We start from the raw sequence: 14,621 nt of genomic DNA, 5'->3' as shown, positions 1-14,621 counted from the left end.
ATGTTAGGGAGATGAGGATACAGTTTGGAACTTTGCTGGCTGACATTGGTCTCATCACTCTTCCAAAAGATTATCAGGTATGCTGCCTTTCTTATTATTGAGTTTAAAGCAATGTTTGTGATGTAGGACCGGTAGAAAACATGAAAAAATGTTCAGGCATACTTTTTAGGCAATCCTTTGACTGAGTCATGCCAAACATGAAAACATGTTCAGGCATCCTTTTTAGGCTTTGTTTATCATCAGGCAGAGTCACCTTTTGATATTTGTTACTGCCATTCATGAATTCTCCAGATATGTTTGTGTTTTCTTAATAAAAAATGTTCAGAGTTGCTGTGTTTCAAAACTTCAGTAATGAAATTAAAACCTAATTTGGGCAACATATTTGCATTTTTAGTGAAATTTAAAAAAAATTAGCTGTATTTCTTTTATGGCTACTCATGCATAATCCATCAGTCTTCATTTATTCTGCAGAATGTACAATTACTCAACTGATATGAAGCCCAGAGAATTTCCCATTAATTCCATTAACATCCCCCCTCAAATTGATGCTGGTAATTCTACAAGCATCAATTTGCCATGTACGAAATTATGTCACTGATGGGTCAAGGTTTTTGTGAAAATGTCAGTTATTTTAACAAATGTTGAGACATAATTCATTGCTAATTCTGTGGTCATACGCTTTTCGGATAGAATGACAATCAGCATTGATGTGCTTTGTGTGTTCATGGTAAACTGCATTTGCTGCCAAGTTGAATGGCACTTATGTTATCAGCATGCAGCCAAGCTCAGTAAGAAGACTATACGGCCATATTATTTCAGAGCATGCAGCAGACGCGGCATGATACTCCACTTTAATGAATGGCTGAGACTGATTATTGCTTCTTCCATTTCCATGAAATTGGAGCATTAGCCCAGAAACATACACTAGCTAGTATTAGATTTCCTTATATATAGACATCTAGTCCAATCAACATCACCATAAGCTTGGAGTTAGGGAGATGAACCTGCTGAAAAAAAAAAAAAAAAAAAAACATGTTTGTTCTTTGGAGGTGCTAAGGAGGTATTGAATAATGCGGTGCATTGCTGAAAGGGGGAAATGTCAAGGAGGTTTCTTATACTGACTGACAGTGTGGACAACTAGCTTGCAATATAAAGTGGAGTTGTCATGGTCACCTTAATCGTCTAAGTTTGACATTAACTTCCTTTTGAGTGTCAACTGGGGCTGCATTTGCGAGGCCAGCTAACTGGAATAGATCTTGATTATACTTGTGCTGATTTAAAATTATGGCTTTAGATTGATAATGCACCCTCTAAACCCAAGAAGTGAGGAGACCAAGCTCTTTCAAATAAATATCCTTGAAATAAAACACATTTCAATTTTGCATAACATTTCAGCTGAAATATCTTGATTATAAGTTACATGTCTGTTTATGTTGTCCATATTAGTTAAGTGTTTAAAAAAAATTTAAGATTATATGTGAGGGTGCCCTATCTGTAATTTTTTTTCTGATACATAATCTGGACCACTTCAGATGCATGGGAAAAAGATAGGGAGTCTTCACAGTTGGCTTTCTGATGCATCACAACCATTTAATAAATATGCACAACATTCATCGATTCTTAAGGTAAAGTTCACATTAAGTTGATTACAAAGTTTAGGTAATGCTTGCTTCTTTTTTAAGCTTTAAAATGATATTCTTTACATCAACTGATATTCTTTAAATTTGCTTTGACTTTCTTTAATTCACATCTCATTGTGTACAAGTACAATCTGATCTGTGATTCTCTCAGTTTAGGCACTTGTTTTTGTTCTCCATTCATTAATTCATGTTGTCATTCCCATCACTTTGCAGTGTGCCAAGTGAGTATGCCATAAATTTCTTTCTGTTGTCTTTGATGGTCAATCTTTAAGTATAACATTATGTGAAATTTTTATTTTTGCATTTTTTAGATCCTTATTCAATCAATGCAATTAAATCTGAATCTATTTGTCACAAGATTTGAAGGATATTCCAATTTTTACCCTTCAAAATAAACACAATTTAAATCTGAATTTTGATCATTATTTTGTAGCATGTATTGAATGGAGTCTCAATTAAATTAGGGGATAGCGATGAGTGATCATTTTACCATTGAATTGAAAGGCTTGGGCCCAAGATTCTGTGAAACAGAAGCATGTACTACCAAACATTGTTAGTTCATTATTGTGGTTTTCTATTTTTCTTTATTATGGAATTGAAATGCTAAGTTATTATTCTGTTAGAAGTATTATTTTTCATGCATATATGTCATTTATATATTTTTAACATTATTTTTATATTAGATAAACTTTTATGAGTTTACAAAGGTTTCACAAGTTTGCATAAATTCGAGTTTGACAACCTTGATAACCTTTATTTTTTTCTCGGTAGCAAGATCTCTAAGTGTACACTTGCAGGCTATACTATGTGCAGGTTTATATCCCAATGTAGCAGCTACTGAACAAGGCATTGTTGCAGCAGCTCTCAGCAGCCTTAAGCAGTCTTCTAGCTCTGCAAATTCTGGACGTACAGTCTGGTTTGATGGAAGAAGAGTGGTTCATATCCACCCTTCTTCAATCAACAGCAACTCGAAAGGATTCCAGTTCCCCTTTCTTGTCTTCCTTGAGAAGGTTCGTGAATAATTTTTTCTGCAGAAGTTTACCAACTCTTTAGCATGAAGTATTTCTTCTGGTATATTATTTGGAAATTTATTACCTTGCTAATATTTGTTCATCCAATTCGTTGCAATAAACCATCACTTTGATTCTTAAAGTATTATCCTCTCTCCTAGGTAGTCCTTAAAGTAATAAAATTATATAAGTAGTCTTTGAAGTATTAGAAATCATGCTATATAATCCCTTAAGTATTGAAAAATCCTTTAAATTAGTCCCTCAATGTTAGTAAAATATATCAATAAAATTGATGGATTTTCAATACTTTAAGGGCTACTTATATAGTTTCATTACTTTAAGGACTATTTAGGGGAGATAGTAATACTTGAGGAACCAAATTGATAGTTTATTCAACTTGTTGCTTTCAAATCAATGTAATATTAAGATATGTATGAATTTACAAATCTAAAATTACTATAACAAACTCAATGCTACTTTTAATAACCTGGAGAAAGTGTTGGTAACTTTAAACTTCAAAAATATTGAATATTATTTCTGGAGGAAAGTCCATGTTGCTCAAGTTTCTTATACTCAATTTTTTAACATTGCAAAAGTTTGCTAAAGTTTCATTCAATTCTTATTTTAATCTTTTAAGTATTCTTAGGTTTTCTAATGTACTAGTTATCATTATAGGATTACATGCATTATGTATATTTGCATGGAATTACTTGCAATTCAATTATTAAAATTTTAGATATATTGCTTATCACTGAAATTGTCAGGTTGAAACAAAGAAAGTATTTCTTCGAGATACTTCAGTCATATCTCCATACTCTATTTTGCTTTTTGGAGGGTCAATCAATGTCCAGCATCAGGTACATGTTACTCCTTTTCCAACAAATGTTTATTCAATAGAAAAAAGGACCAAATCTTTAAGATGAAATAGTTATGATTTTTGTAAGGTGATGAGTACCCAATACTATGATGTACAATTTATCTATTGTTTTACAAACCATTGAAATATTTTTTTTATTCTAATTTTATCATTATGTCTTGTTATTTCAACCAAATGAAACTAGAGGGAGAGCATTAATGAAGTAATACTATTTTGAATATTTTAATAATAGTTAATTTAGTCAAATGTAGTCATCATTTTCACTTGAAAGTTGAAACAGTGCTGCTTGAGAGAAAGCTCTCAGCCTTACAAATATATATTGTTGATTAAGATTAGTAGAAAATATGAAATATTATTGATAATTAATTGTGCAGGATTTCCTCCTTTTATAAAGGGGAATTACATCAGGTGAAAGAAGGAAACTAAATCCTAAATAAGGAGAGAAAATATGACAATAATGAATTACCTAAAATAGGCTAAACTAAAAAAGGGAACAGGATAATTGCTGGCTATACAGGGAAACAAATTAATTACACAATCAAACTTATTTACAGAAATATTTAGAGGGATCAAATAGAGATTTAATCCTCTTTTGACACCCTGTTGACAAGATTGCTATTATTCAGATTTGGTAATATTCTTCTATTCTTTCTTAGATTTCCGTAGTTGATTGCTTCCTTAGTTAGCTGATTCCAATCCCAAAAGTTCAGGGTTTGATTATGTTGTTCTTGTATATCAATATTGTATGAATCATTTATATGATACATCATCAATATTCAGATTCAAGTTGGCACGAAAGCTTTGTGGTTCGAAAAAGCCTCAAAAAACCTGGATTTTGTTGTTCAGCAGCTGGCAAAGCACTGAAACACTAGGTCACTGTCCATCCATTTCTCCATCAAAAGAATAAAGGACTGGACAGCACAAATATACTTGCACCATGCTTAATTTAAAAATTGTCATGAGAGTTTAAATATTTGTTACTAATTAAACCATTGGACAACTTTTTGTTCTATACACAATGCCTAAGAGTCAAAAAAAATATCCATCAGTTCCAAGTCTGTCCATTTGGCCAAACCCTATTTGATTGGAGATGACAACACCTACAACAGTACAATGCCCATTTTTCCTTCAGGCTTCAGTGCCCCCGAGAATTATGAATTTCGTTGTCATTGTTGTGCTTAAACAACAACACTATGTAACATTGAAGATAAAGAGAACAAAAAATGTTGGAGATTTTACTAGAAGTTTGGAAGCAAGTAGATGATGGAGATTTTCTGAGGAAGTGATTTGAATAGTATGTTTTAAAGGTGAAAAAAGAAAGATAATTGAAATTAGGAGTTCCCAAAATGAAACTTGAATAATGGTGCTCGAAAAATGAGATAATATGCACAAAAAATTGGGCATTAGCTTGGGTGGTCTCATGCTTGCTGCAAATGAAGGTAGTGTTCTGCAACTTTCCAATCCCTTACATGATGGAGGAAGAAGCCAATAGTGGAAGAGAATAAATAGGACATTTTCAATATTTATATAAAAATTTGATTTGAAAAGAACATTTCTAAGCTTTTTATATTTTTTTTATGAATTTTATTATCTAACAATTTTAATATATATCTATAATTTTAAGAATGAAACCAAATTGACATCATAACTCAATTCTTTACCTCAAGGAACCAAATCTTTTTTCTTTTAAATTATACTGTCTTGCATAGAATTATATTTTTCTTAATTATTTATAATTATATTTAGAAGGCTTCCCCCATTGACTTGTTTGTTGGCAATTGGCATAAAGCATTAGTGTCAACTACCAAGTTCTGGGTTCCATGCAAATTATATGGTAAATATTAAATTATTATTAAATAAAAATACGTTATGATTATTAATAAAATGTAAACAATGAGTTAAAATAATTGAATTACAAATATTGAAATAACTAGAGAAATGTCGATATATTATTTTTGTCTTATCTTAATGCAAAACAAACTCCAAATGGGGGAAGTGTAATTTTCCGAATGGGAATAAAAAAGTTAAATTATTTAAGACTGCTTTTTCTGAAGTGTAATTTTTTTTTTTTTTTTTAATTTTCTCTCCTTTATGTGATAGACTGGACTGGTCACCATTGATGGATGGTTGAAATTGACTGCACCTGCCCAAATAGCTGTCTTGTTCAAGGAGCTACGATTAGCTCTCCATTCCATTCTGAAGGAGCTTATTAAAAAGCCAGAGGTGCCATATTTAGTTTTATTTCTGTTAAAATAGTAAAACTTTTCCTTTATTTTTATGGCTATAATTAATTATGGTTGCTTGTATTAATGGGTAAAGTTCTGCTGTAATTATGTTTGCTTATTCCAGTGGATAATATATTGCTAAGTATCTAATTTTAGGCAAATCTACATACTTAATGATGGTGGGGACATGTGTTTTACTAACAGCATTTATGGGCTCTATGTGTGGCTGTCATTTTTCATGTATTTGCCTTATATATGAATGAAAAACATGCAGAATGGCATGGTTATCCAGCAAATACGAAATTGCTCTGTTCCCTAACCTTTCCTCTTATCTGCTTAATGGTTTTGTATGGTTTTTTTTTATATTTTATGCTTCTGTTGCCCATGGCATGTCTTAACAGTGGTATCACAACATTGTTCTTATAGGCTGTGGGTCTGAAAAAAATTGAGAGGAGAGATTAAACACTTGTGAGTGATAAAATTGCTTCGGGGAACAATGGTGTATTTGTTGTTCCTCAATTTTCTAGGGAAAACTATCACATATGGATTGTCAAAATGAGATCATGTTTGAAGTCTTTTGGCTTATGGGAGTATGTAGATCAAGATAAGCGAGTTCCACCATTGAGGGCTAATCTTACTATAGCTCAAATGAAGCAACATGAGGAGGAGATTTTGAAGAAGGAAAAAGTTGTCTCATGTTTACATTCAGCTTTGACAGATGATGTTTTTACAAGCATTATGCATTTGGAAACAGCAAAACAATTATGGGACGAGTTGAACGAAAGGTATGTCGATGATGAACGGGTGAGATCCATCAAACTATTGACTCTTAAAAGAGAGTTTGAAATGCTAAAAATGAAGGAAAGTGAATCAGTCAAGGAGTACACTTCAAAGTTGTCTCACTTGGTGAACCAAATGAGATTGTATGGTGAGGTTGTCCATCACCACAAGGTAGTTGGAAAAATGCTGATCAATCTACCCGTAAAATTAGAAGCCAAAGTTGCTGCCATTAAAGAGTCGTGTGATCTTAAGAAACTAACCATTTTCAAATTGGTCAATAAATTGCAAGCTCATGAGCAAAGATTCTCCATGAAAGTGGATGATGTAACTCAAGGTGCATTTCAAGCAAGACACTAGGGAAAGTAAGCTGGTCAGAAAAATCAAAAGAAGCATAATTATAAAGCAGTTGGTGACCAAAAGGGAAAAACTAAGATGGATGGGAGTAGTGAATCTGCAGCAAACAACCATTTTCCTCCTTGTTCTACATGCAAAAGAACAAACCATTTATCAAAAGATTGTTGGTATAAGGGGAAGCCTCAAATCCAATGTAACATTTGCAAGAAATGGGAACATATAGAGAGGTACTGCAGATTCAGGCGGAACCAATCTCAATCACAACATGCACATCAAGTTAACTTCATCGATGAGCAACTCTAAGATGAAGAACACTTGTTTATGGCTACTCAAACAAGTAATTCAGGTTCAAATGATGTATGGTATGTTGATAGTGGGTGCACAAACCACATGGTGAGGGACTCAAGTCTCTTTACTACTTTGGATAGGGCTGTCCAAACCAAAGTTAAGCTTGGAAATGGAGATATTGTATAAGGTGAAGGAAGAGGTACAGTTTCTATTCACACTAGCAAAGGTCCTAAATTTATTCATGATGTTTTATTTATTCCTAATTTGGATCAGAATTTGCTAAGTGTTGCCCCACTAATGAAGAGAGGATATTCTCTTTCATTTAAAAACAATGGTTGTATCATATTGGATTCAAATGATTCAAAAGTTATTGAGGTTGAAATGTGCGATAATAGCTTTCCAATCAGTTTGAATCAAGTGAATGAATCAGCTTTTGTTTCCAAACATGATTCTGTTTTATTACACAAAAGATATGATCACTTTAATATGGGTGCATTGAAATTTTTGCAAACTCGTCATATGGTGAGAGACATGCCTATGATGGGTATTATTAATGATTTATGTGATGCTTGTTAATTGGGAAAAATGCATAGAAAGTCTTTTTCATCAACAAATGTCACACGAGCAAAGGAAAAATTGGAGCTTATTCACACTGATTTGTGTGGCCCAATGAGTGTTCCTTCTCTTAGCCAAAGAAAATATTTTCTTCTGTTTATTAATGATTTGACAAGAATGACGGGTGTATTTTTTTATCAAGCAAAGCTCAAACTTTTGATGTCTTTAAAAAGTTTAGAGCCATGGTGGAGTCTCAAAGTGGCTGCAAAATTAAAATGTTGAGATGGAGTATACATCTAATTAGTTTAATGCATTTTGTGAAGATATGGGCATTGTTCATCAATTGACAGTAAGGTATACTCCTGAACAAAATGGAGTTTCTGAGAGAAAAAATAGAACAGTTATGGAGATGGCAAGATGTTTAATTGCTGAAAAGAAATTGCCTAAATGTTTTTTGGGTTGAAGTTGTTTATATAGTCGTGTATCTCTTGAATAGTGTTAGATATAATTTTATCTTATAGCTTTTATCTTATAGTTTTTATCTTATGGGCCTAGGCCCACTACTTTGTATTTAAACACATCTTTTGCTTTGCAATACACAAGGAATATGTTCTCTCCATTCACCATTACTCTCAACATGGTATCAAAGCCTAATCCTTGACCTCCCGGTGGACCCACTGTTCATTGGTGCCCGGAAAACGTGTCTCATTCCGTTTTCCGGCTAGCCACCCTGTCGTGTCTATTTCCGGCAATTTTTTTTCCTATTTTTTAGGGTTTCTTCTTCGCTGTCGCCGCCGCCGCCGCCACCTTTCCGGCTGGCGACCCCCCCACCCAACTCGCCTTCCTCCGGCGAACCCAACGCCACCAGTCGCGCGGCAAACGGAGGCTGCACGCGCCCCCACGCGTCGATTCCGTGCTGGGCGCAGTTTCTCTCTCCTTTCCGTCGGCCGCGACGCGTCCGGCGACTTTTCCGGCGACGATCACCGATGCCGGACTTGCCCAGACCTCCTCTACCCCGATCTATTATTTGTTTTGTGATCGGCCATCGTTTATCACGGATCTCTTCCTTCTCGGGCTATTTTTCTCTCTCCTGTTGCTGTTTCTCTCTCCTGTTACAGCATCTATGGCTTCCTCTTCCGCTGATCGGCCTGACTATGCTATTTTCACTAATTATGTCAATGTCGCTCTTTCCATTGACAAGTTAGATGGCACCAATTATGATACTTGAGCTTCAGATATCAAGCTTTGGCTTAAGGGATAGGATTATGTTGCTCATCTTACCCAGACAGCTGCTTTCGTTGATGAGAAGGATCGTCCCCGTTGGTTGAAAATTGACGCTCAAATTTGTAGTGTCCTTACGTCGACCATTCATCCCAAGCAAATTTTTCGTGCCCATGAGACGTGTTGATGTATGGGAACAAGCCCGAGTGTTATACACCAATGATACTCAACGTCTCTATGGTGTGTGTCAAAATCTCCAGAATATCATCTCCCCACGACGCCTTGATGGCTCTATGGCTGAGTATTTGGGCAAAGTTCATGGCCTCCTACATGACTTCAATGAACTTTTGCCTCCTGCTGACACTCCTGCCAAGGAACTAGAGCAACGCCAAACATTCTTCATGTTGATGGCATTGTATGGGCTTCCTGATGAGTACTCTTCCATTCGTGATCAGATTTTGGGATCTCCGACCGTGCCTACCTTGAACTCGGCTTGGTCCACTCTGTTGCGTGTGCCTTGCAAGTTTTCCCCTGACATACCTTCTTCAGCTCCCACTGGCGACTCTTCTGCTTTGGTTTCTCAACGTGATGATCGTCAGCGTTCTCGCAAACCGGGCAAAGGTCGTCCCAAGTGTGATCACTGTCACAAACTGGGCCACACAATTGACCGTTGCTATGTCTTACATGGTCGTCCCCCTCGCCCTACTACTGTTGTTGCCCACACTGCCTCTCCTGTCTCTACTGCATCTGGTGCTACCCCCTTTGATAGTTCTGGCTCTGGGCCCGCAGCAGCTCTCTTCAATGACTTCCTTAAATGGTATGAAGAACGTCAAGCTTCCAATTCCACTGCTTCTGTTGCGCACACAGGCCCTTCGTTTGTTGGTCTCACTCACTCCACCTCTCTTGGCCCTTGGGTCCTAGATTCTGGTGCTACCGATCATATTTCTGGTAATCGGTCTCTTTTCTCATCTATTTCTACCTCTGCTTATTTACCCTTTATCACTATGGCTAATGGTTCTCGTGCCACATCTCATGGTGTTGGTACTGTCCATCTTTCTCCTTCTCTCTCCATTGACAATGTCCTTTATGTCCCAGAGTCTCCCTTTAATTTATTATCCCTTAGTCGTCTTACTCGTTCTCTTGATTGCCTTATCTCTTTTACTAAAGATTCTGTTTTCTTACAGGACCGGAGTTCGGCACGGATGATTGGCACCGGATGTGAGTCTCATGGCCTTTATCACCTACGCACCTCTGCTCCTATTGGTTTGGTGGCGGATTCCCCTACCCTCATCCATGCTCAATTAGGTCATCCTAGCCTTGCCAAGCTTTAACATCTTGTACCACGTCTGTCTAAGTTGTTTCATTTGTCGTGTGAGTTGTGTCAGTTAGGCAAACATAGTCGTAGTTCCTTTTCTCCGAGTGTCTACAACCGAGCATTGTCTCCTTTTTCTTTAGTTCATTCTGATATTTGGGGGCCGAGTCGGGTCCCGTCCACTTTAGGGTTTCAGTATTTTGTCACTTTTATTGATGATTACTCTCGATCTACTTGGTTATTTTTAATGAAATCTCGTTCCGAATTATTTTCCATATTTCAATCCTTTTATAATGAAATTCAAACACAATTTGGTGTTTCTATTCGTACTTTTCGTAGTGATAATGCTCGTGAATACCTCTCTCACTCCTTTAAAGCCTTCATGGCTTCCTATGGCATTCTTTATCAGACTTCTTGTGCATATACCCCTCAACAAAATGGGGTGGCTAAGCGCAAAAATAGACACCTAATTGAGACCACTCGCACCCTCTTACTTCATGCTCACGTTCCTCAACCTTTTTGGGGTGATGCTGTTCTCACTGCTTGCTATCTCATCAATCGAATGCCATCTTCTGTCCTCAACAACCAAATACCTCACTCTATTTTATTTCCCACTCAACCTCTCCACCCTCTACCTCCTCGCGTCTTTGGATCTATGTGTTTTGTCCATAATCACAGTCTTGGTCTTGACAAACTCTCCGCTCGGTCTCATAAATGTGTCTTTTTAGGGTATCCTAGGTCTCAAAAAGGGTATAAATGTTTCTCACCCTCCCTTTGTCGCTACTTAATTTCAGCTGATGTCACCTTTCTTGAGTCTTCTCCCTACTTTTCATCTACTTCCTCTTCTCCTACACTTGTCCTTGCCCCTTCACCCTTACCTCTTGTCTTTGATACTCCTCCTGTGTCTGCTGTGTCACCCAACCCACCACCTCTGCCTCCACTTCAAGTTTATCATCGTCGGCAACGCTCCAGCCTTCCCATTGGACCCCCACCCGACTCTACTTCGGTGCCACCTCCTTCGTCTCCTCCAGCCCAACCACTTGAGTCTGACCTCCCTATTGCCCTTCGGAACGGTAATTGTTCTACTCGTAATCCTTCCCCTCATTATATTACTCTGAGTTATCACAGGTTATCCCCCTCCCAATATACTTGTCTCTCTTCTCTTTCCTCTGTGTCTATTCCTACAAATGTAGGTGATGCCTTGGCCCACTCTGGTTGGAAACAAGCCATGGTTGATGAACTGGGTGCTCTTCAGAACAATGGTACTTGGGATCTTGTTTCTTTGCCTCCTGGAAGTCTGTGGTTAGATGTCGATGGATCTTCACAGTCAAGGTTGGTCCTGATGGCACCATTGATCGACTCAAAGCTCGTTTGGTCGCCAAAGGTTATACTCAAATTTTTGGATTAGACTATGGTGACACTTTCTCTCCTGTTGCCAAGATGACCTCTGTCAGATTATTCTTAGCCATGGCTGCTCTTCACCGTTGGCCTCTCTATCAACTGGATGTTAAAAATGCCTTTCTTCATGGGGATTTGCTTGAGCAAATTTATATGGAGCAACCTCCTGGGTTTGTTGCTCAGGGGGAGTCTTCCGGTTTGGTATGTCGTCTCCGCAAATCACTTTATGGTCTTAAGCAGTCTCCAAGGGCATGGTTTGGTAGATTCAGTACTGTAGTCCAACAGTTTGGTATGACTCGAAGCGAAGCTGATCATTCGGTCTTTTATCGACATTCCACTGCTGGGTGCATCTACTTGATAGTGTATGTTGATGATATTGTTCTTACTGGTAGTGATCATCATGGCATTTCTCAGATAAAACAACATCTTTGCCATCACTTTCAGACAAAAGACCATGGTAAACTTAGGTATTTCTTGGGGATTGAGGTAGCGCAATCTACAAATGGAATTGTAATATCTCAAAGAAAGTATGCATTGGATATTTTAGAGGAAACTGGGCTAATGAATTCCAAGCCCGTTGATACACCTATGGATCCTAATGCTAAACTTCTACCAAGTCAGGGGGAGCCTTTCTCAAATCCTGAGAGGTACAGAAGACTGGTTGGGAAATTGAATTATCTCACGGTAACTCGTCCTGACATCTCTTTTGTGGTTAGTGTGGTGAGTCAATTTCTCAATTCTCCATGTGCAGGACATTGGAATGCAGTCATCCGCATTCTGAAGTATATCAAAGGTGCTCCAGGAAAAGGTTTATTATATGGCTACAACAATCATACCCAAGTTGTGGGATACTCAGATGCAGATTGGGCAGACTCTCCCTCTGACAGGAGATCCACCTCAGGTTATTGTGTCTTTATCGGTGATAACTTGATTTCCTAGAAAAGTAAGAAGCAGAATGTAGTGGCAAGATCTAGGGCATAAGCAGAATACCGTGCTATGGCCTCTGCTACGTGTGAGCTTATTTGGCTCAAACAGTTGCTTAAAGAACTGAGATTTGGCAAAGTTACATAGATGACTCTCATATGTGATAATCAAGCTGCCCTTCATATTGTCTCAAATCCAGTATTTCACGAGAGAACCAAACACATTGAGATAGATTGTCACTTCATTCGTGAGAAGATTTTATCTGGGGACATTACTACTCAGTTTGTTAACTCTACTGATCAGTTGGCAGATGTCTTCACCAAATCATTACGGGGTCCTAGGATTGATTATATTTGTAACAAGCTTGGTGCATATGATCTATATACACCAGCTTGAGGGGGAGTGTTAGATATAATTTTATCTTATAGCTTTTATCTTATAGTTTTTATCTTATAGGCCTAGGCCCACTACTTTGTATTTAAACACATCTTTTGCTTTGCAATACACAAGGAATATGTTCTCTCCATTCACCATTACTCTCAACAAATAGGCTGCCAACAATAGTTGTTCAAGAAAAAACACCAATTGAAGCTTCGATTGGAGTGAAGCCCATTGCCAAACACCTGAAGATTTTTGGATCTATTTGTTATACTCATGTTGCAGCAGCAAAAAGATCCAAATTAGATGACAAAGCTGAAATGGGGATTTTCTTAGGCTATGCTGCAAACTCCAAAGGTTATCGGGTGTACAATATGAGGTCAAAACAGATTGTGATCAGTAGGGATATTCAAATTAATGAGAATGCATACTGGAATTGGGAAAATAATGAAGTTCAAAGAAGCACAAAAATAGAACAGTTGACAACCACTTCTGACCATGAGCAAACTGCAAATGAGAATAAAAATCATATTACTGAATTTGATTCTCCTGTGCTAAAATCCAAGTATTTAGCTGAAATTTATGAAAAATGTAGTTTTGTTATAAGTGAGCCTTCTTGTTTTGAAGAAGCTTCAATGCACGAAAAATGGAAAGATGCAATGAAGGAGGAGCTGACCATGATTAACAAAAATGGCACTTGGGAACTTTCTTCAAAGCCCAAGGACAAACATGTGATTGGCGTCAAATGGGTTTATAGAACAAAATTAAATCCGGATGGTTCCATCCACAAGCACAAAGCAAGGCTTGTTGTGAAGGGGTATTCTCAAATGGCTGGAGTTGATTATGGTGATACATTTGCGTCAGTTGCTAGGATGAAACAATTAGATTAATTGTTGCATTAGCGGCTCAATATGGTTGGAAAATCTTTCACTTGGATGTTAAATCTGCCTTTTTAAATGGAGTATTACAAGAAGAAATATATGTTGAATAGCTTGCTGGTTTTATTGTTGCAGGTCATGAAGAAAAAGTTTATTGGCTTCTTAAAGCCTTGTAGGGGCTGAAACATGCTCCAAGAGCTTGATACAGCAGAATTGATTCTCATTTTCTGCAAAATGATTTCAAGAGGAGCCAAAATGAGCCTACTCTTTATGTGAAAGATTGTAGCAATGGAAAGAAAATTGTAGTTTCACTTTATGTTGATGATTTGTTGATTACAGGTGATGATGTTGATGAAATTGAAGAATTTAAAATCAGCATGTTGCAATTTTTTGAAATGATAGATCTTGGAATGATGAGGTATTTTTTGGGGATGGAAGTGCATCAGATTGATGATAGAATTTTTCTCTCACAGAAAAAGTATGCAAATGACTTGCTAAAAGAAATTCAAATTGGAGAATTGTAATCCTGTTTCAATTCCACTTGCTGCCAATGAAAAGCTCTCCAAGGTTGGTGGTGATGCAAAGGCAGATGTGACTCAATATAGAAGTTTGGTTGGTAGTCTTTTTTATTTGACTGAAACCAGACCTGATTTGATGTTCTGCAGTAGTTTACTTTCAAGATTCATGCATTCACCAAGTTTGACACACTTTGGTGTAGGCAAAAGAGTGTTGAGATACTTGAAAGGTACGATTGATTTTGGCATTTGGTATAGCAAAAGTG

The 14,621-nt window shown here is 37.1% G+C and overlaps 1 protein-coding gene across 2 annotated transcripts in view; it reads left to right on the top strand.

Moving 5' to 3' along the window:
* Positions 1-14,621, top strand: part of LOC109811329 (RNA helicase family protein) — an 85,455-nt gene that overhangs the window by 68,270 nt on the left and 2,564 nt on the right. For both annotated transcript variants that reach the window (XM_083075970.1, XM_020375034.3), the window contains 5 exons: positions 8-77; positions 1,533-1,625; positions 2,438-2,650; positions 3,415-3,507; positions 5,628-5,750. In XM_083075970.1, coding sequence (XP_082932096.1) covers positions 8-77; positions 1,533-1,625; positions 2,438-2,650; positions 3,415-3,507; positions 5,628-5,750 — 592 coding nt within the window. The remainder of the gene's footprint in view (positions 1-7; positions 78-1,532; positions 1,626-2,437; positions 2,651-3,414; positions 3,508-5,627; positions 5,751-14,621) is intronic.

Source organism: Cajanus cajan, chromosome 5, assembly GCF_000230855.2.
Source record: "Cajanus cajan strain Asha chromosome 5, NIPB_CcT2T_4, whole genome shotgun sequence".
Taxonomy (NCBI): domain Eukaryota; kingdom Viridiplantae; phylum Streptophyta; class Magnoliopsida; order Fabales; family Fabaceae; genus Cajanus; species Cajanus cajan.
The sequence above is the reverse complement of the archived record's forward strand: the minus strand, read 5'-3'. Positions and strand labels throughout refer to the sequence as shown.